This window comes from Salvia miltiorrhiza, chromosome 3 (assembly GCF_028751815.1).
Source record: "Salvia miltiorrhiza cultivar Shanhuang (shh) chromosome 3, IMPLAD_Smil_shh, whole genome shotgun sequence".
Lineage (NCBI taxonomy): Eukaryota > Viridiplantae > Streptophyta > Magnoliopsida > Lamiales > Lamiaceae > Salvia > Salvia miltiorrhiza.
The window spans coordinates 41,579,554-41,601,656 of record NC_080389.1 but is presented as its reverse complement, the minus strand read 5'-3'; the positions used below and the strand labels follow the sequence as shown (position 1 = coordinate 41,601,656).

The 22,103-nt window shown below is 39.7% G+C and overlaps 2 protein-coding genes across 2 annotated transcripts; both read right to left on the bottom strand.

The window, feature by feature from the left end:
* Window positions 1-4,265: 4,265 nt before the first annotated feature.
* Window positions 4,266-4,778, bottom strand: LOC131018818 (uncharacterized). The gene has a single exon (XM_057947523.1). It carries the CDS (start codon window positions 4,776-4,778, stop codon window positions 4,266-4,268), a length of 513 nt encoding a protein of 170 aa, XP_057803506.1.
* A 14,334-nt stretch (window positions 4,779-19,112) lies between these two features.
* On the bottom strand, window positions 19,113-20,717 carry LOC131018817 (uncharacterized). The gene is made up of 3 exons (XM_057947522.1): window positions 19,917-20,717; window positions 19,533-19,649; window positions 19,113-19,268 (listed from the first exon to the last, which is right to left on the bottom strand). Exons 1-3 carry the CDS (start codon window positions 20,715-20,717, stop codon window positions 19,113-19,115), a joined length of 1,074 nt encoding a protein of 357 aa, XP_057803505.1.
* Between the last annotated feature and the right edge of the window lie 1,386 nt (window positions 20,718-22,103).

Sequence of the window (22,103 nt, the reverse complement as noted above, 5' to 3'; positions counted from 1 at the left end):
ATGACAAAAAAGAACTACTAGTATTTTTTTATGGACGGTGGAGTATTGAAAAAGCAACTTTCAATTTAAAATCAATTTCAAATTTGAGGGCAATTTTGTAGTTATAATAAAATTGAAAATTTATTCATAAACAATATTTTTTTTTCTTCATGTTCTTATTTTTCATTTATTTCTTTCTAAAATTATGAAATTTGACTAGTTATAAAATAGGGTTAAGTACCAGATTCACCCCTATCGATGGCGTCCCTATCGCGTTTAGCCCCGTACCGTCAGGGGAAGAGCTGCCCAATACCTCAATGTGACAAAATCGCACCAAATACCCTTCCCCCGCCACTTAACGAACACTAACACCGTTAGAAAAAAAAATTAAAAGTTCAGGTGGGTCCCACTCATCTTTCTCTCTCTCTCTCCTTGGTTTTCAGATCTGGCGCCTCACCTCCTCACACCCATCGACACCTCCGGCGAAGCCAATCGGCAGAATTCGACGCCGCTGCTCCCTCCGGCGAAGCCAATCGGCATCGGCTGCCCGTCGAAGAAGGTGAGAAACAGAAAATGGAGCCGCACTTTCGCTCTCTACTGCTCCTCTTTCTCCCGCCACTCCTCAATTTTCTCTCTCTAAATTCAGTCTGCGGAAGCGGCGGCGGTGCCATTGATGTCATCAAAGTGAATTATAAATTCGTCGGCTTCGAGGCCAATCTCAGCACTCTCAGCGCTCACGATGATGTCCGCCACCTCTCCATTCTCGTCGGCATCGACCTACCCCTCAGAGGCACCAGTGGTAAGTGGGGAAAATGGGCTGCAAAGATACAGAATGGGCTCTCTCTCTGCAGATCTAGGTTTCTGTGGATTTTGCCGTCTTCATCGACGAAGCTCCTGCCATCGGAATTTGGGGCAAAGGCGAGGAAGAGAGGGATGGTGGTGGAAACTGTTGGGTGTTGAACTTTTGGAGACGGATGAAGACGTGGTGGTGGTGGTGACGATGGTAGTGGAAGAGACGACAGAGATGGAGGTCGGCCAACGGCCCTTCGCCGGAGGAGGAGCCGCGGAGCTTGAGAGAGGGAGAGACGTACGGATCATAAAAACATTTTTTCTAACGGCGTTAACGTCCGTTAAAAGGCGGGGGGGGGGGGGGGAATTGGTGCGATAAAGCCACGTTGAGGTAGTGGGTAGCTCTCCCCCCTGACGGTAGGGGGCTAAATGCGATAGGGGGGGAATCTGGTACTTAACCCTATAAAATATTACATGCATATCAAATTAAAGATTTGATATATTTTATGTATATATTTGATTTAAAATGTAAAAGTTATATTTATTTAAAGATTAAAATTTTAAACAATTCCTCTTCTTTTTTTTTAATAAATCTATATTTTTTTTAACTTTGTTTCTGCCTTGTCATAATATTAATTTTTATTATTGTGAATTCTTCTTTATTTTTTTATTTTTCAATATTTAACTTAAATATATTCAGTTAAAATTAATTTTTAATTATATTTATAAATATGATAATTGAGTTCGTATCAATTTTATATAAATATAAAAATATTTCTCATACAATGCATAGAGTAATTCTTTATGTACTTTCAATGTACTTGTAATAATAAGTGATTAAATTCTAATTTTAAATCCATTAAATTTCTATTTCAACTCAAAACAAACTCTATGAATTGTCTCAGCTTTTTTTTTTTGGCTCAGAGCCTAAGGCTCTCAAACCCCGTGCAATATCTTCACTATTCCATATTTCAGTGAATTCAACCCTTATTCGATAAATGTCAGATCCTCTCTCATATTGTATTCCATTATTGGTCGGTGGATTGTCACCAATTCAATTGATTTGATGCAAATTAATTTGTTGTTGATTGTGAAACCTTAACCTACTCCTTATACTTGCATTTGACTATCAATTTATATACCTATCTTCATTTGAAATTGTAATTGCACGAAGTGATTGGCGTCATCACACGCTGTAGCATAGTTACTACATTAGTAATCTTACCTAATTTATTCCATCCGACTTTAAAAAAAAAAGGTCTATATACCCATCCGACTTTTTTAAAAAAAAAGGTCCATTCTATACATGTATATACTTCAAGAAGAACTAATTGTTAAAATAGGATTATAACTTCTAGTGTTTTTTAAAAGAGTTAAGTATCAAATTTCCTCCTATCGTTGGCGTTCCTATCGCGTATAGGACCCTATAATTAGGGTTAGAGCTGTTTACTACCTCAATGTGACAAAATCGCACCAAATTCCTCCCGCCTTAACGCCGTTAGAAAAAATAATTTTTTATTTTAAATTATGGTGGACCCCAGCTCGCCTTCTCTCTCTCAATTCTGGCAAGGGTCACCACCGTCCGCCTCCCTGAATCACCGTCGGAATTTGGAAGCCAGCAAATTTGAGAAAATGAACATGGGGAATAATGGGGAGAGAAAGAGAGACTCGATGTTGTTGTGCGGTGTGAGGGTCGAGTCGGACGAAGCAGGGAGCAGAAGATGCCTGTGGTGCGAAGTTATTGGTCGTCGCCTGTAACCGGAGAGAAGCAGGGGCTAGGGCACGGTGATGGTTTCCTTCGACTGAGGGGCGTCGATTTCCTCTGACAGAGGGCGGCGAGAGGTCACGATGATGGTTTCCGTTAACTGAGGGGCTGCGGTTTCCTCTGACAGAGGGCGGTGGTGACCCTCGTCGCAATTTTAAAAGAGAAGGCGAGCTGGGGCCTACCATAATTAAGAATTAAAAAAAAATATTTTTTCTAACGGCGTTATCGTCCCTTAAAAGGCGGGGGATGGGGGAGAATTTGGTGCTATTTTGCCACGTTGAGGTAGTAAACAACTCTAATCCTGACTATAGGGTCATGTACGCGATAGAGATGTCAACCACATGGAGAAATTTGATACTTAACCCTTTTCAAAAAAGAGGACTATATGTTACGAAATTTGAAAATAATGACTATATGTTACAGAATTTGAAAATGAGGACTATAGATTCCATTTTTAACATTTACACTTTTATTTTGGGTTGTGATGATAGCTATAGTCCTTATTTTGATGTGTTGGATAGGAGTGTAAATATGAAAAATGGAAATTATAGTCCTTATTTTCAAATTTCATAACATATAGTTTTCATTTTCAAATTCCATAACATATAGTCCTTATATTGAAAAACACTAAAAGTTACGGTCCTGTTTTAACTGTTAGCTCCTTCAAGAAATAGATAATCGATGAGTTTGAATACACAAGTTTTTCTAAAGCTTGACTATACATATTTATATCACATAAAACCGAAGTCCATGTACGGTAAAATTCATTTATTTATCGTTTTCAATTTATGATCAGAAAATTAGTATTATTAAAGAATCACTCTCAAGAGTCTTTATCTATATAAGTTCATGCATTTGGATGGGCGGAATGGAATAATCATCTCCACTGTTGAGTTTATTTGGACAAATCCACTCAAATAATTGGTCGATCAATCCACGCTTTCATTCTTTTAAATATCTTTGTAGATATAAGCATGAGACACAGTGGTACATAAGATTATTAAACATAGGATTTCATCCCACGAACTAGATCTATCGTATAAAATATGTCTATATTATGAATTTATTATAAAACATTATAAATTCGCTATGAAAAATAATAAATTCAAAACAAATGAAATTTTTGCCACATATAGAATTTGAACCCGGGACTATAAATTGATTTAGCAAAATCATGAATCCACTATTATATATTCACTATTTAGGGGTTAAATTGTTCCTATTCTATACAATAGATATCTGAACTTATTTGAATCACTCCATGTATATAGAGATTGGTTGTCGTGAGAACTGCATTTTTTAAAGTGATATGACAAAAATAAATAGTATTCCCCCAGTTCCATTATAAGTGGCTCAAAATTTTCTGGCATGAAAATTAAAGAGAATGCGTAAATTTGTTAAAAGTGGTAGGGCCCATATTTTTTAAAAGTTAAATCTTTTTATTTATAGAAATAGGTCACTTATAGTGAGACAAAGAAATCATGTATTAAAAGTTTGTAATTGTAATACTTTGAAATTCGAACTATAATTTGAAAGTTACTCTCAATGAAATGACAACTAACTTATTTTTTCGAAGCTCAACCCAGAATCATAAAAAAGTTAAACTTTAATTCCATATATTCCAGCTTACAACAAACAAAATGACAACGAACTCCACTCATAGTGACAATATCATGCATCCTATACACATAATATTCTTAATATATGACGAGTCAAGAAAAAGTCCCAGTAATTACACAGTATCAGTATGTATATATTTAAATGAAACCTGTGTGTAGCTAATTCTTGCAGGTTCCGATTTACACCTAGTGAGCATCAAAGGGTGCACAATCAAAGCTCCAACATTCTGGAAGGTCTCTTGTGGGATTCTTGACATCATCAATCCATTCCTCGGCGGAGCCTCCAACTTTCTTAAACAATCCTCTGCAACTGCATCAACTTTCTTGCACTTCAAAAACACTGCCCATTTATACAAAACCCTTCTCAAACCCCTTCGCCTCCACAGAATTCTCCCCCAGAACCAGCACCGGCGGCGGCGCCCGCCGGATTTTCTAGGTCGGACCTGCCCAATGCAGGTTACTTTTGGAGAATACGGTTCTTCATCACCACTCTCCGTCATTCCGCCACCACCCTTTCTTCTGTAGAAAATGGGCGTCTGTCTGCTTCTGCTGCCGGTGCTACTCCTCGAGAGTTTCTTTGATGGCGGCTGGAACTTTTCCTGCCGCCCCGGGCTCGATATCGCCATTGATAAGGCCTTCATGTTCACTAATTAACTATTTTGTTACAAAATTTGCAGCATATTTAGATATGCATTTATATGGGGGTGTATGTTTGTTGCTCAATATTTATGAAGCTCTTTCGCAAACTTTGAATGAGATATGAAAACACGGAGTGACGCAAACGGACTCACATTCTTTATTTAGATAATTATTTTTACGTAATCTTCATATACTATTATTAAATGTGTGTATATTTATAAATTACCGTTGTTGTACTATATTATTATATGGGTATATATCTATAAATTACACGGACTGGCTAGGAAATACTTCAACTTTGTTCAAATTCTTATTTTGCATTCGGACAAATAAAATTTATCTCGATAGGAGTTTGGGGGCGAAAACGAATCCAAAATTAGACTTGAAACAAGGAAAAATGGACCAAAACAAAAACATCACACAATACAGTCTGCGTGCGCGACCCGCGATCGCGCCCTTTCCCGCGCCTGCGCCCTGAAGAGCCCAGCCGGCACGCCATTCACCATTTCACTCCCCGCGGTCGCTGCTTTTAAGCCGCCCTCACTCTCTGGCCCGCACTTGCTCGCTTTATGCTTGCTTTTCAATAACCAAAACCCTGTAACATTATTCTGCGCCCGCTCCCAAGCCCGTGGTGCGGCTTTTTTGTTTAAATAGCAAAATTAATTTTATTGTAGGGCACGCACGCTTTTCTAGACGCTGTTCTAGACAGAGGATTTTAGAAACAGAGTTCGCAACACTATTCACTTTACTTAGGATTATTTTACTATCAATTCATACTACGCCAAGAATAATTCAGAAATTAGTCAAAGATTCTTATTCATTGTTTTAGATTATGGTTAAGGTGCAGATCCTCCCCTGAAGTAGATACCCCTAGAGCGTTGATCCCTTCATTCTCGATGTTGATGCAAAAGCCTCCCCCATAGTCCAGAATTAGGGTGCATTTAATTAAACTCATGTCATAGACAGCTGGTTAACGTCGTTTACTTAATTTTTTATTTTTTTAGTGGGTCCCTGCCGGGAAGGTTGTACGACCTCGAGAGAATTAACATTATATTGTGTTAAAATAAAAAATAAAAATTATTATATTATATCAAAAAACGCATAACCTTTTGACTCAACCTAAACACAACTCTAGATTGACTCGCAATAGTACGAGATCTATTGTAACGTGTAAGTTAACCCAAGTCGTCTCACAAGGAAAGTCTTAAAGGGCTTCTAGTAGTATCGTAGGAAAAAAGCAATAAAAGAAGATTTAAACTTGAACTTAAAACTTAAACTTAAATTAAACTTGATTTGAATTTAAACTTAACCTAGGCAATAATTTAAATAACTTAAATTAAACCTAACTTATGAAATTAAATACTTGTAAATTTAAAGAACTTCTAATCTAGGCGTGAAACTAAAGTGCATAATTTAAATTGCGTAATTAAAAAGAAAGCATAAACATAAACGAAAAACATAAACATGATTAAACAAAATAAATTGAATTGAATTACGAAGTACCGTAAACGTCTTGAACGTGCAATTGTGTCACTCAATCACAAGCCAAGAATAAAAACTAAACAAAACCTAACTAAGAACAATGAAAATTCGAACACTAGAAAATCACTAAGAAAGCAAGTAAATCCTAAGTTTCGGCTGCCAAGGGAAGAACAATTCTCAAAGGCGTCTAAAACTAGGGCAAAAAGATTGATTTTACAATGAAAACTAAACACTATTTAAAAACCTCAAATTTCTCTAGATCACCATGAAAGTTGCCATGCAAAGTAGAACTCTAAAGGCAATAAAATCATGTAAGATAAGGCAACTCCAGCTGGATGCGCGCTCTGCAAAACACTCCTACTCTGGCCAACTTCGCAGCTCTGTATCGGCAAGGCAGAGCTAAAAATCAGCTCTGTAGTAGCGCGCTCTGAGAAGTGCAGAGCTGAAAAGTCAGCTCTGCATAGTTGACTCTGTCATTCAGAGCTGCATAAGTTAGCTCTGTAAAATTCAGCTCTGGCAAGAAGTGCAGAGCTGAAAAAGTCAGCTCTGGAAAGTTGACTCTGGCGATAAGCACAGAGCTGAAAAAGTCAGCTCTGGAAGTTGACTCTGTTGAATAGTGCAGAGCTGAAAAGTCAGCTCTGTAAAGTTGACTCTGCTCTTCCGGGTTTACTATGGCGTGTATTTTTGCTCTGTCGAGTTAACTCTACTCTGGGGATTTCAGCTCTGGAGATTTCGGCTCTGCTCTGGAGATTTTAGCTCTGGCGATTTCGGCTCTGCTCTGCATGTTGGCTCTGCTCTGCTACAGAGCTATCTTCACAGCTCTGCTCTGTCGAGCGTCTCTGCTCTGCTCTGTAATGCGGGCCTTCACACTCTGGCGCGGGCCTTCAGCTCTGCAGCGGGCTTTTCAGCTCTGTGACACGCACCCGTCGTGCGGTACGATCAAAATACTTGTGTATGCCCTAGACGGACAGTACACGCTCCTATTGCTCGCAACCAAAGAACAGTCTTAGCAGCAAGTATAGGGTCGATCCCACGGAGAGTGAGGAACTACTTTACTCTTCGGGTGCACAAATTGAGTTGTCACGGTCTCAATCTGTATAATCTGCACAAGTAAACTTAAACAAAGATCAAATATAAAAGGGGTAAGGTTTACGGTTAGGTCATAACTGTTGTCAATATTTATTTCGGTCATAGGCATACTGATGATCCGTCCATGATCCGTATAGACTCAAGGCGTGGCCCAAAGACATTGGGGCGTTTCAAGAGGCTATACTTCACACTTAGGATGGTTGAGTCCATTGCGATCACTTGGTCCGAAGGTCACACATTCCCCGGTCACAAGGCAGTGCTTCACTCCTCTTTAGATAGTAGTCATACCCGTTACTCACCAAGTATGACCCTCACCAACCTTCTCTCCCGAGGTCCCCAACTCCGCGCTTTTAGTGACACATGCCTCCTGGACTCAACCATTTCCGGCTTTGTCAGCCGACCAGTCATAGACATGCTACGGCGCCGAGATTGCTTTCCTCGTTTGATAACCATGGCTTAATGCCTCGTCACAGTTGATGGATAGTCTCTAGAGAAGCCCAAGACTGAGGAAGGACAGTGTATCCCATCAATCCTTTCCCCACCTTCCGGATCTACAACGCCTTTTGTTGACGCTGCTCAGCTACTCGGTCGTGGGTATACCGGTTGTCACGCCCTGGTATGCCTTGGCCTTTGCTTAACACGAACAACATTTTACCGAACGGAGATCACCCGTTAGGCCCCTACTGTCCATGGTTTGGCACAAATCCGTCTGGAACCACGAGACTCAACCGAAAGAACAAATGCCTCACGAATGTTTACATATTGACAATAATTATTTCCACCCCTTAAACCTCACCAAGGGAACTACTCACACATAATGGAAAATATAAATACGAAATAAAATAAACACATGAATGAAAGGAAATTTGAAATACTTGATATAAAAATACCTAAGGCAACAACCTTGGCTTTGTTCGTCACAACGGAATTGAAATACGAAAAACAAATAAAGTGTTTGGTGCGAAAAATGTAAAATGACAAAGTAAATTGTTTTCTTGGTGAACTAACTAAAATCTAAGTCTAGAAGAGTAATCCTAAACTCTAGAATGTAAATTTTCTCTCTGAAATTCGTAAGACCCCAAAACTGCTGTCTCAAAACTGCCCATTCTGGAGTTTATATAGCAATTCGGTAAACCCTAGCCGGCAGACCAAATCTGGCAGATTATTTCCTTCCATATTTAGCTTGATCCTTGATTTGATTTGATAGCTAATGGATCTCCAGCGGATTTGGGGTTGATTCCACACTCTTCCAGATCCTTCCATTGCTATAATTCGCCAGAATCTTCCGGGCAATCTCCTCCACACGTCTTTCCATATATAGCTCCAGCTGCTGACTGCTATTGACGGGAATGGTCATACTAGCTGCTTTCTTCGGTTGGCCTCATACCAAGTGGTACACTTCGAACGTTCCCGCGCCTCGAATGGTTCTGAGGGGTACTTCGTTGAGCTCTCTTCCTGGTTCATATATAGCTCATCTGTGCTGACTGCGACTGCTGTTATGGCCTTACCAACTGCTTCCTTCGGTTAGCCTCACACCAGGTGGTACACATCGGAGGTTCTCGCGCCTCGAATGGTTCTGAGGGGTACTTCGCCGAGCTCTCTTCCTGGTAAGTTTCACTTCTGGAAGTTTGGATAGTTTTGTCCCGGTAATGCCCATTCTGACCATATTTCGTGCATATGCCCTTGACCGAGCCTTCTTCCTCCTGAATACCTGTTTTCTCCCCTAGAGGACTCAAACAAAACAAAAGAAAGAGAAAAATAGGGCCAAATGGCCCAAAAGTCGAAGACGCATCACACCTACACACTTAAACCATACTTGCCCTCAAGTATGCAGATGGATTCACAAAAGACACCAACGAAAAGAGAGGAAAGAAAAGAAATAAAGACTCAAGACACGAAATTGCACAGTTATCAGTTCAGATCAAACATGCATGCATCATCCGTAATGTCATACCGCAAACCATTGAGCAGAAAAATCACATGTAGAGATAGCAGTTTCTCTCACACACTCAAGTGTATGGCTAAGTGTGTACTCTCATACTATGCTGCATTAGGTCACCTATAGGCTTGATCACGGATTCATAGCAAGTGTTCAAATTGGTATAATTCATCAAAGGGTCTTTTAAGGTTGTAGTGGGGCATACGGAGTGGAGGTAAGGATTTCTGGATAAGTAGCTTAAAACTTGGTTCCAGCCATACCAACCTATCTTCTTCAGTACTGGCACACCCACTTCATCTTCTCCCTTTATTTTCAGTAGGGATTGATTTAACTTCTTCAATTCAAGTAAATTATTTATTTCATTTTTGTGCTCAGACCTTCCTTTATCATGTTATGCTTTTTCACTTAGAGCAATAAATTTCCCTTTATCTTTTGCATGGTGTGGAAGGCACACCTTTTCATCCATTTCAATTCAAGGGCTTACAAAAGAATTCATTCGGCTCAAAGTGATTTAGCAAAGGTTTATCATTTAAAGCTCAAGGAAATAATTCTGGGGCTCTAGATTGAAGAAAATTGCCCTAATCATGCAAGTTATACCAACTAACTAAAATCCATAAACAAGTTCTAGGTTTACCAAGCAGCATAGTCACACTTTAAATAAATGCAATTTTGGCTCAGATCTCACAGGTGGGAGTATTCAGTATGCTCACTACTGCTATCATGTGATCATGCTCATCATACCAACAAACCAGTCAAACCAAATAGCACGCATGAATCACCAATACCAACAACATGTGCAGACAAACTCTAACTCAAGACTCAAAAGAAAAAACAAAGACCAAACTAAGCAGAGAAAACTTATTCATGGAGTGTGAGGACTCGGTGGAATGCATCCCAAATGTCCAATAAAATTGTCTTGGCATCAGTATAGCGTTGAGATCATGTGTAGCAGCTATGGAGTGGTGGAGAGTGGGCGAATGAATTTCCCGATCCTTCAAAATGCAAAGGTCTTGCTAGTCGGGCAGACCCTGACCAATCATACTGCTGATGCGGTAATCCCTTGACCACCTTCTTGTATCTCCACCGGCCCCACCTACACACTTTGCTTCGCAAAGTGGGTTTTGATCTTCAATGCATAGGATCCAGCTCAACTCATCTGCATGGTTAGTCCTCCAAGAAACACAAAACACAAGAAAAACAAAAGAAACATGAAACTAAAGCAGTAATGGTCATACCAACGACCTTATTCTGGGTTGCCTCCCAGTCAGCGCTCTTGTTTATTGTCTTGAGCTCGACGTTGTCCATTTCCTCATGCAACATAGGGTTTTACGAGAAAACCTTTCTCCATCATCGGTATGCCTGGATCAAAGACTCGCTTTCCAATTTCCTTGCTCACTCCAGCATTACCGTATGCCTTCCTCCATTCTCCATGTTCTTGTTGCATCTTTGGTTCAACTTCATCTTCAGATCGAGATGGTGCAGCCTCATTTCCTGGGGTTTCCTGGCTGAGTTCCTCCAAAAAATATGATTCCAGCCACTCTTCTTGTTTGGCAGCATTAGTAAGATCTTTCAGCAACTCCTTCTCCGGTATGACCGCCACCACAGATTCTGACTTTCCAGCCTTTTCCATTCTTGCCTTCTTCTCCAAATGGCTGGCATTTTGAGTTAATGGCCGTTTTTGATTATTTGCTTTCTCCAAGATATTCGGCCAAGGCGGTGCGGTAGTTGGCAGTTTCTGGGTAATCTCCTCTGTATGAGCTTCTCTGATAGATTCTTCAAGCGTCGGTATGCCTTTTCCGATTGATTTACCTGCAGTGCCTGGCGTTTTGAGCATACTGACATGTTGCTTTTCTGAATTATTCTCCTCTTGCAGTGTTGCTCCATCAGCTTCTTCGGTCAGATCGATACCGGCCTTTGTTTCAGACTCGAAGAGTTCAGCATCCTTGGCTATCGCTTCCATTAACTCCTTCCAAGTTGGTTCTTCTTGTGGTTCTGGTTGGGACGGGGGTGTCTGTGGTATGCCCTGTACTGGAAGCAGTTGTTGATTCTTCCATTCTCCATATTCCCATTGGGAACTTGGATCTTCACTCCATTCAACGTTGTAAGAGTGAGAGAATGGATCATACTTCTCGTGCTGGTCATCATTTTCTCCCATGGCAACATCTTCAATTGGTCCACCCAGTTGGGAGAGAGGGTATCCATCAGTTTGATGCTCAGTCATGTGGTCTGGGCCACACTGACGAACATTCTCCGGTGTGATCAAGACTGCGACGAGTTGTTTGAGCTCCATGATCTCCTTCTTCAACTCGTTGAGGTTGCCATTCTCCACATTCTTTGGTACTTCCAGATTGCATTCATATGCTCCCAACTCTCTGGCCATACATTCAATGACTTGTAAAACATCTTGGGGCGTCTTATCAAACATCGATCCTCCACATGCCGCAATAACGAGTTTTTTCTCGTACTTCTTGAGTCCCGTTATGAAGTGCTCCACCAAATTATATTCAGGAATTTGATGGTGTGGGCATTCTTCCAATAACCCTTTGAATCGGCTCCAATACTCGTAGAATGATTCTAGCTCTCCTTGTTTGATGTTCTGTATGGTCCTCCTCATACTGAAGACTTTTGCTGCTGAGTAATACCGCTCCAGGAACTTTTGTTGCATCTCAGTCCATGTGGTCACACTGCCAGCGGTCAAGCCATAGTACCATTTCCTTGCACTACCTTGTAGTGTGAAAGGAAACAAGAGCAACCTGATGTATTCTCCCATGGACGCCTGGTTATCCTCCGTAGAGCATATCATCTCAAAGTCTCGGAGATGTGTGATTGGATCATCTTCAAGCATGCCATAGAATTTGGACATGAGTTGGATCAGGTCTGTCTTCAGCTCATACCGGCCTTCGATGGTCGGTAAGGTTATACCGCTGGGCTTCAGATTCAGGTCAGCCGGGAATGCCAACTGACGCATGGTCTGCGGGGCAGCCATTACCATCCCGCGTCTCGCTGTACCGCGTTGCACAGTAAGCGGAAGATGAAAAGTGAAGAGTAAAATTGTTGCGCGTCACTCCCCGGCAACGGCGCCAATTTTGACACGCACCCGTCGTACGGTACGATCAAAATACTTGTGTATGCCCTAGACGGACAGTACACGCTCCTATTGCTCGCAACCAAAGAACAGTCTTAGCAGCAAGTATAGGGTCGATCCCACGGAGAGTGAGGAACTACTTTACTCTTCGGGTGCACAAACTGAGTTGTCACGGTCTCAATCTGTATAATCTGCACAAGTAAACTTAAACAAAGATCAAATATAAAAGGGGTAAGGTTTACGGTTAGGTCATAACTGTTGTCAATATTTATTTCGGTCATAGGCATACTGATGATCCGTCCATGATCCGTATAGACTCAAGGCATGGCCCAAAGACATTGGGGCGTTTCAAGAGGCTATACTTCACACTTAGGATGGTTGAGTCCATTGCGATCACTTGGTCCGAAGGTCACACATTCCCCGGTCACAAGGCAGTGCTTCACTCCTCCTTAGATAGTAGTCATACCCGTTACTCACCAAGTATGACCCTCACCAACCTTCTCTCCCGAGGTCCCCAACTCCGCGCTTTTAGTAACACATGCCTCCTGGACTCAACCATTTCCGGCTTTGTCAGCCGACCAGTCATAGACATGCTACGGCGCCGAGATTGCTTTCCTCGTTTGATAACCATGGCTTAATGCCTCGTCACAGTTGATGGATAGTCTCTAGAGAAGCCCAAGACTGAGGAAGGACAGTGTATCCCATCAATCCTTTCCCCACCTTCCGGATCTACAACGCCTTTTGTTGACGCTGCTCAGCTACTCGGTCGTGGGTATACCGGTTGTCACGCCCTGGTATGCCCTGGCCTTTGCTTAACACGAACAGCATTTTACCGAACGGAGATCACCCGTTAGGCCCCTACTGTCCATGGTTTGGCACAAATCCGTCTGGAACCACGAGACTCAACCGAAAGAACAAATGCCTCACGAATGTTTACATATTGACAACAATTATTTCCACCCCTTAAACCTCACCAAGGGAACTACTCACACATAATGGAAAATATAAATACGAAATAAAATAAACACATGAATGAAAGGAAATTTGAAATACTTGATATAAAAATACCTAAGGCAACAACCTTGGCTTTGTTCGTCACAACGGAATTGAAATACGAAAAACAAATAAAGTGTTTGGTGCGAAAAATGTAAAATGACAAAGTAAATTGTTTTCTTGGTGAACTAACTAAAATCTAAGTCTAGAAGAGTAATCCTAAACTCTAGAATGTAAATTTTCTCTCTGAAATTCGTAAGACCCCAAAACTGCTGTCTCAAAACTGCCCATTCTGGAGTTTATATAGCAATTCGGTAAACCCTAGCCGGCAGACCAAATCTGGCAGATTATTTCCTTCCATATTTAGCTTGATCCTTGATTTGATTTGATAGCTAATGGATCTCCAGCGGATTTGGGGTTGATTCCACACTCTTCCAGATCCTTCCATTGCTATAATTCGCCAGAATCTTCCGGGCAATCTCCTCCACACGTCTTTCCATATATAGCTCCAGCTGCTGACTGCTATTGACGGGAATGGTCATACTAGCTGCTTTCTTCGGTTGGCCTCATACCAAGTGGTACACTTCGAACGTTCCCGCGCCTCGAATGGTTCTGAGGGGTACTTCGTTGAGCTCTCTTCCTGGTTCATATATAGCTCATCTGTGCTGACTGCGACTGCTGTTATGGCCTTACCAACTGCTTCCTTCGGTTAGCCTCACACCAGGTGGTACACATCGGAGGTTCTCGCGCCTCGAATGGTTCTGAGGGGTACTTCGCCGAGCTCTCTTCCTGGTAAGTTTCACTTCTGGAAGTTTGGATAGTTTTGTTCCGGTAATGCCCATTCTGACCATATTTCGTGCATATGCCCTTGACCGAGCCTTCTTCCTCCTGAATACCTGTTTTCTCCCCTAGAGGACTCAAACAAAACAAAAGAAAGAGAAAAATAGGGCCAAATGTCCCAAAAGTCGAAGACGCATCACTCTGCAATCCAGAGTATGCACCTAAACATGATTCTTAGCCCAAAATCTTCAAAATTTGCACTCTTCCATCTATAAAACCTAAATCTCCTGCAAAGCATAAAATAACACATAAAACGCACCAATTTTCAGAAGATTATCTTAAAATAAACTCATGCAAACCCCAAAATTTAGAACAATTAAGCATAAATCACCTTTAATTAATTAAAGGATTTAATTGTTTTTAATTTTACTATTTGAAATAGGGATGCAATAATAATAATAATACAACTAACAACTGTAATATTGAATAAAGTATGTTGGGTCCATGAGGGTTACGAAATTGGTGTATGGGGGGCGGGAGGGGGGGGAATATACCAGAAGGCTAATTTTCACTTTTAAAACTTTTAAAGCTTCTTTTGAAAAACTCTCTTTCATAAACTGAAATTAATCTTGACTGATACTAAGGATAAGACAACACAAAATTTCAGTCAAGGAGCTTTAAGTTTGAGAGTGAGTACTAGACTGAATTTGATAAAGGTTTAGTTCAAGAAACAGATCAATGAACAATTGATCTAATTTATTCTTCAGTCTAGTATTAGAAAAATCAGAAAGGTGTTATGAATCTTACAGACAAATCAAGATTTGTCAGTTCAATCAATAACACATGCAGCGGAAAAACGATCTTTTACAAAATAGCCTTTTTGAAGGTTGGGTTGTGAGGTTTCAGATTTCTCTTTTCACTTATATCAGTTTCAGTTGAAATAAAGAATGAGCTCATAAAGGAAAAAGTAACAACTGAAAGCCATAAAGAACACAGAGAATTTTACGTGGTTCAGATCAACATCCAACATCCACGGTCAACTGGTTAGACTGACAACCACTAGGCTTTTGCTTACGGGTGCATAACAAACCTTACACCGTTTCAGTGCCAACACACTGGGTTCGACTTCTCGTCTCTTATCTCAATCTCGCAGATTTACTAAGATGTCACACGTCTTGCTTGCGGGGGCTGAGAACTCTCCGAGTTTAGACAACCATCTACAACTCTATCTCTCAAACACTTTTTTCGCTCAATTGATAAGGGAGTTTGTACTACCAACTAAATTATAGAGAACATGCTCTCTGTAATTGACATCTAGGCTTAAGATTTACAAAGGAATGCCTAGAAGTTCTAAGAGAATATATGTAATAAGATAACTGATTTTTGGCTTGGTGTATTATCTTCTTCGATTCAAACAATGGATAAGTATGAGTAGGCTGACTTGCGGATTTGGCAGAGGTTCAACATGGTGTGCTTAAATTGGTGAAGAGTGAACTTGAACGTTGAGCCTATTTATAGGCAAAGTCTTGAATAGAATCGTTGGTGGAGATTGTCTTCAGAATTTTACCGTTGTGAGATAACTTTGAATTTTGGGCTCAAGTCTTCAATCTTCTTATCTCCTTGAGTAAAGTCTTCTTTCTTGGAGATGGTGTTGTAGGCCGATGTGACATAGCAGGAGAGGCTTTATGTTAGGAAGGACGATCTCCTATGTTCGGCATTTAATGCTTCTGTCCTTAGCATTAATTTCACCTTATATAGCGGTTGACTTCTTTCGCTTCTTGAGGAACAAATTGATGCATTCTAAAGTATCAGTCCGAGTATTGTCAACTAATCTTCAGTGCCATTCATTCAGTCGGCTCTGCTGATCTTGTATCTTTAATCTTCTGCTTCAGTCCACATCCTTCAGTCTTCAGTTATTGGTCTTCAGTCTTTGCTGCTTCAGTCTAAACTAGAGAGTACTAAAACACTTAAGTCTATAAAGAGAATATCAGTCTAGTGGAGCTTTTTAATAGTTTTGGTATCTTTATAATCAGGAGGTTGGATATATCTTTTTGTGTCCTAACACTTTTTCCTTTTTTCGATAATGCCAAAACCTTACAAACAAACCTAATGCAAGCGACGACTGAACTGCAAGATTCTACATAGGGTGAATAAAATTCCCCCTAAACAATATATCATATCATCTTGCAAAGTCAGAGGAAACGACTGAAATCAACAGAACAGAGCAGAACAACATATAAGAGCAAAGTATAAGCATAAAGAAATAAGTCAGAGCCTGGACAAAAAAGGTATTGTCATCAGGGTAAGATCAGGAAGCATGAGAAATTCATTACTTAAGGAACTGATAAGGCATCAATCCTTGATATTATATCCACAAAATACATAAACAAATTCCAGACAAAACATAAAATGCGACAAATCTATGACTTCTGACCGTAGATCCTGAACACAGTTAACTTGACAAAGTTGATACTCTTCTAATGTTCAGTAGGATTGAACTTCCAGATCTTGCAAATGGTGTCGATCTCCTTCTTGATGATTCCTCGATTGACAAGTCCTTTAGGTCGAGAAGGGGTCACCACACTCAGCAGGGGATATGGAATCATTGTGAGCTTGTCTTTATCCCTGGAGGCTTGAATTAACCTTATGATTTGTTCTCTCTCTGGCCAATAAGTTAGAAAGTATCTCCATGCCAGAAGTTGAGTTTCAGATTCCTGGTTGATGTTTGCAAAGTTGATCCATTTGGTGTAGATCTCTTTGAGGGCTTCCCACCAGTCATTTAAGTCATCTGGTACTCAATTTTGATTGTGATCAAAATTGCTTGCATGAGACTTCAGAAGACCTTCATTGTAATAATTGTCCATCTTCCGAGTTGCCTTCAGTGAGATGGTACAAAGAGGAGCATTAGTGGCAGGAGCATCAGTCATTTTTAGCTGCTTCTTGGCTCTGGAATCAGTTTCTTTTTCTTCTTCAGTCAGGGGCCTCTTCCGATATTCAGCTGATTGGGTTGTGTAAGGTCCAGTTACTGTAGCTTTTATTTTTGCTTCTTTTGCATCCACGACTGATCCTGTAGAAGGAGCTTGCACCTTTAGTTGTATTCCTTATTTCCTTTGTATTCCTTCCCCTTTTTTGGCATAGTAAAAAAGAGTTGCCACTTGTTGCTGGAGGGTTGCAAATTTATTCCTCAAGTTTCTTGCAACGGCAAAATCAGCCACGTGCTGCATTTCAGCAACCTAGTATTCAAGAGCACGGACTTTCTCCTTGAGAGGCTGAGTCTCCTCGGTGGCAAAACGATCAAGTTGTGCTTTCATGACATGTTCAATGTTTCTCCATTTTCTACTTATATATCCTTCTCCATGTAACTTAACCCTATGTATATATATATATATATATATAACATGTCAGAAGAAGTGGTTGAACATACCAATATTTTTATTTAACGTTTGGGGGTTTGGGGGTTCGAATCCTGTATAAGTTCAACACAATTCTCGTTGAACGTTAAACGAACGAACGCTGACCGTTAGATTAGATAAGATCAACGGCTAAGATTGTTTCTCCTTTCTTTGCAAACATTTACTTCTTCATTAAACCTTCTCATATATTATATATATATATAGACACGGTCATTTATTTAATTGAGAATTTAGAATTGTGTTATTAATAATAATTATATTAGGTGTAAAATAAGAGCTTTTTCATAATAGAAATACAAAAAAAAAATTACTATTACAAATAACCTGTAATTTGTAGGATGATATTGAACTACTATATTGAATACCTAATAATGAAAATGGAGAGTATGAAAAAGGTAACTAATCAATTAATAATAGATGTGATATGAACTACTCCCTCCGTCCCACTGTAAGTGAGACTCTTTCTATTTTTGGCGTCCCACTGTAAGTGAGACCTTTCCATATAAGGCAATAATTAACTTAAAATTAGGGGACCTTAATTAACATTTAAAAATGTTTCAAGGCCTAAATTTCGATACCCCCTCACCCTTAGTCTATTCCAGCCTGGCACTTAGTTTTTTGCCTCTCTCGATTCTTCTCTCCAGAAATCCTATTCTCTTCATTTTCGCCTCTCTCCCCTCTGAATCTACGCCGCCGCCCTCTCTCCTATCTAAATCTATGGCCGATAATCTTTCCGGCGACGATGATGGCGGCGAAAATGGATGGATAAACCCTCGCCGCCTCACCACCCCTCTGTATAACCCTCGTCGCCCCCCACCCATCTGTATAACCCTCACCGGTCCCCCACCCCTCTGTATAACCCTCGATTCCCTCCAAACGAAGATGGTTTCGAGGAAGCTTGTGGGCTCGCCGGCGGCGGGGAAAGCCTCACTAAGCCGTGGAGATACGATAATTTGAGGAACCCTCGTCTCCCTACACCTTATATCCCGCGTCCGTCTCTCCTTCCTAAACCTTCCCCTGTGATGACGGACGTGAGCGATGGGAGGGTAGAGGTTCCAGAGGTGGCTTCATTGGACAGTGAGGAAGAGGTTACTGCGGACTATGGGCTCGCTGGCGGCGAGGGTGATGGCGGAACACTTGGATCCGAATTAGAAGAGGAATCTCCTTCTGATTTCGCCCCTATTTACTTCCCTTGGAAGCCATCGACGGAAGAGTGGGCGAAGTGCGTTGCTATTGCTGACAAACAATGTGATGAGCTCATAAAAGATTGGGATAAAAATCAATGATGAGGTGATATTCAATTAAACCTGAGATTTGCTCATTCATACCTGATCTGAAATTTGCAAAAGATTGGGGTTTGTAACCCTAAGGTGATTTGTGCATTTGTACTTTACAAAAGATTGGGGTTTGTAACCCTAAGGTGATTTGTGCATATGTGCTTTACAAAAGATTGGGGTTTATAACCCTAAGGTGATTTGTGCATTTGTGCTTTACAAAAGATTGGGGTTTGTAACCCTTCTGTGATCTGTGCTTTACATTTCTAAGCACTCTCGATTATGTCTAGGCCCAGATTCTGCACTATATCTGTCATTCCATCACTGCTTCCCCTTTCATGGAGATGATTTATGCATGCTTCAATAAGCTCCACTGGCACTTCTAGGTTAACTGGCAAGCGATCTGCCCTTCTTAGTGCTTCCTTGCCCATATGAGGTACTCGATAACTGTTGTGGCCTCATTATCTCTATCAAGCATGATTGAAGACTAAGGAAAACTTTGTTTAGTGTGTGAGGTGAAAGTCTATTGAATGAATCAGTCACTGCATGTAGTAATTCATCCACCGTGTTGCATGCTGTCTCCACTTGCAATGATTGTATTGCTCGAAACCACCCTAGGTCGTTCACGTTGCAATCTGGACTGTTTGGTGGCTGTTGTTTGAGTCTTATGTCGAATCCATATTTACTTGCGGCAGCCCTGAAATCCGATCATTGTCTAGAATGTGGGGTCTTGCATTGTCCTGCTGAATGTCAATTCGTTTGCTTGCTCCCTCTGGCCACTTGCTCATTACTGCTGGTACTACCTGTGTAATGTGTATTTAGTGCCCTGTTTATGCATGATATATGCTGTGTGCAGTGGTGTGTGCCCTGTTTATGCATGATATATGCTGTGTACAGTGGTGTGTGCCCTGTTTATGCAGGATATATGTTGTGTGACAGTGGTGTGTGCCCTGTTTATGCATGAACATCATTCAATGAATACAAATGCAAATGTAAAACTTGATCAATGATGATGAGTAATTCTCATTCTGAGATCATAACATACAATGAAAAGCTCTTCGTGGCAGTACCTCATTGATTAGCCAAGCTTTATACACCTCCTTCGTGATTGATTCTATTGGCTTCGTCTCCAACGTGCCTACATTTCTGTTTCTACTGTTTCTCTTTGCTGGCACCTTTTCTATGAATGGAAAGATCCCTATCTTTCCATCAAACATAACTTCACAATTTTCTGCAATCAATGGTCTAGTGACAACACATATGAACATGATCTTTCCAATGAATTTCTTACTTTTGCATGATCTATATGGCTCGGGCTCTCCCGGAGCCAAGTAGTACCGATGTGTGCCCTTAGTAATATAAAACCATTTCTCATCAATGTGCACGGTGTTATGCATATCCTTGAACTTTATGACGTTGAGTATTCTATCCAATTCTAAGGATTGGAGTGAAAATCTCAACCTCAAAAGTTTATTTGTGGCTGTTAAATCGGGTTTGATGGCACTTGTATGTGCTCTGATTTTTCCAGTTTTCACCCATCTCCCGACAGTGGTTTTACTAGCCCCTAACCCTTGTGCTAGCCTTCTAATGCTTCCCCTCTTAGTACATTCCATATTCACAAGCAAGGTAAGATCAAGTTCAATGTACTTCCTATGAAGTCTAGTTGTTTTGCCACTTACAAGATGTATTACGTCACCATTCTTTTGTTGTTTTTTTGCAGCAGCCCATAGTCGAAAGACGGTTGCTCGAGAGATGTTGAACTTCAATTGTGCTTCCTTGTACCTGCCTTTACTGGGCTTCCCATCCTTGCTGCCTTCAAGGATAAATTGTGCCACTTGATTCCTCTTTTGTGTTGTTAGATTTGTGCTCATTTTGTAGTAGCGTTGAAATGTGTAAATGCATTTATTAGAGAGAGACTGAACTCTTAATGCATTTATAAGCGCTGTTTTTAGAATTTTGGTGGGAACACCAATCTGTAAAGTGGCGCCACTTTCCAAATTTTAATTAATGAAATTGTTTTTGTCTCCAATTGCTTTTGTATCTCACTTTATGCATTTGATTAGTTGGCTGCCTTTCCATTTTAAAAAAGGAACGTTTTTTTTTACATTATTAATATTCGAAATTTTAATATTTTAATTAAAATAATTTAACTAAAATAATGCAATTAAAATTATTCAGAATTTAATTAAAGTCCATCTACAAAAAAAAGTAAGAATAAAACAAATAGAATAACAAACTAATCACTTTTCACTTTATTACCTACTACACTTAAACAACTAAACACACTTTTCTTAATTCCCGTGCCCGAAAAAAAGGTCTCACATACCGCGGGACGGAGGGAGTATATAATTTATACACGTATTATGTATACAACCTATATAACACATATAACTTCTTTTAAAAATTATATTGGAGCTGACACGGATATACATTGTTAAAATTAATTTGATGTAGTGATTTATGCCATTCTAAATTATGTTATTAATTACTATTGGATGTAAAAATACCAAAACATAAATTGTAGCATTTACATATTTAATTTTCAATAAAGTAATAGTGAAAATTGGGAAAGTTAAAGGTATTATTTGTTGAAATTTGTCAATTGAACTAATCATGCTACCTAATTAACTTAATTATGAAGATATTAATAATACCATTAAAAATGCAATCAAAGATAAATAATCAATTAATAATATAGTTTTTTAAAGGCAATAAATAATTAATAATATAGTTAATGATTGAGTATTTAATATATTATTTACTATAATTAATATCTAAAAACGAAAAGATGAAAAAACAGAAAAATGAAATTACTATTTTCGGCAATCCGTAAACGTTATTATATAATATTATATATATTTCTTTCGGGTAACTTTCTTGTACAATGTTTACCATATTGATAAGGATAATTTGATTATTTTTTTATAGATATTTTTTTATTATAATAATCTATAAACTTATACGGTCTAAAATTTGCTAAACTCTACATAAAATTAAAATAATTCATGAAATTAACAGAATCCACGCATTATAAAAAATTTGTCATTTTTTTTAAATTCTTAATCTAATACACCCCTTAAAACTCGAACAAATCGACCTATTTTGGCAGCTCTAGCCCGACCCGCATTGAATTACATTTGCGTTGGCGCTGGCGGAATGGAAATAGAGTAATGCTAAACAGCTACATTGTGGCCACCCACAATTTATCTAAATAAAAAATAATTTAATTTATTTAATTTATTTTTAAAAATAAAAAT

Bases quoted from the DNA above. Each gene is read 5' to 3' on its own strand.
- LOC131018818 (XM_057947523.1), bottom strand. From the start codon at position 4,778: ATGGCGATATCGAGCCCGGGGCGGCAGGAAAAGTTCCAGCCGCCATCA.
- LOC131018817 (XM_057947522.1), bottom strand. From the start codon at position 20,717: ATGAGCACAAATCTAACAACACAAAAGAGGAATCAAGTGGCACAATTT. The intron at 19,650-19,916 runs GTACTGCCACGA...CACATTACACAG, and splicing joins AAGCTTGGCTAATCAATGAG to GTAGTACCAGCAGTAATGAG. The intron at 19,269-19,532 runs GTAAATATGGAT...CATATGGGCAAG, and splicing joins GGATTTCAGGGCTGCCGCAA to GAAGCACTAAGAAGGGCAGA.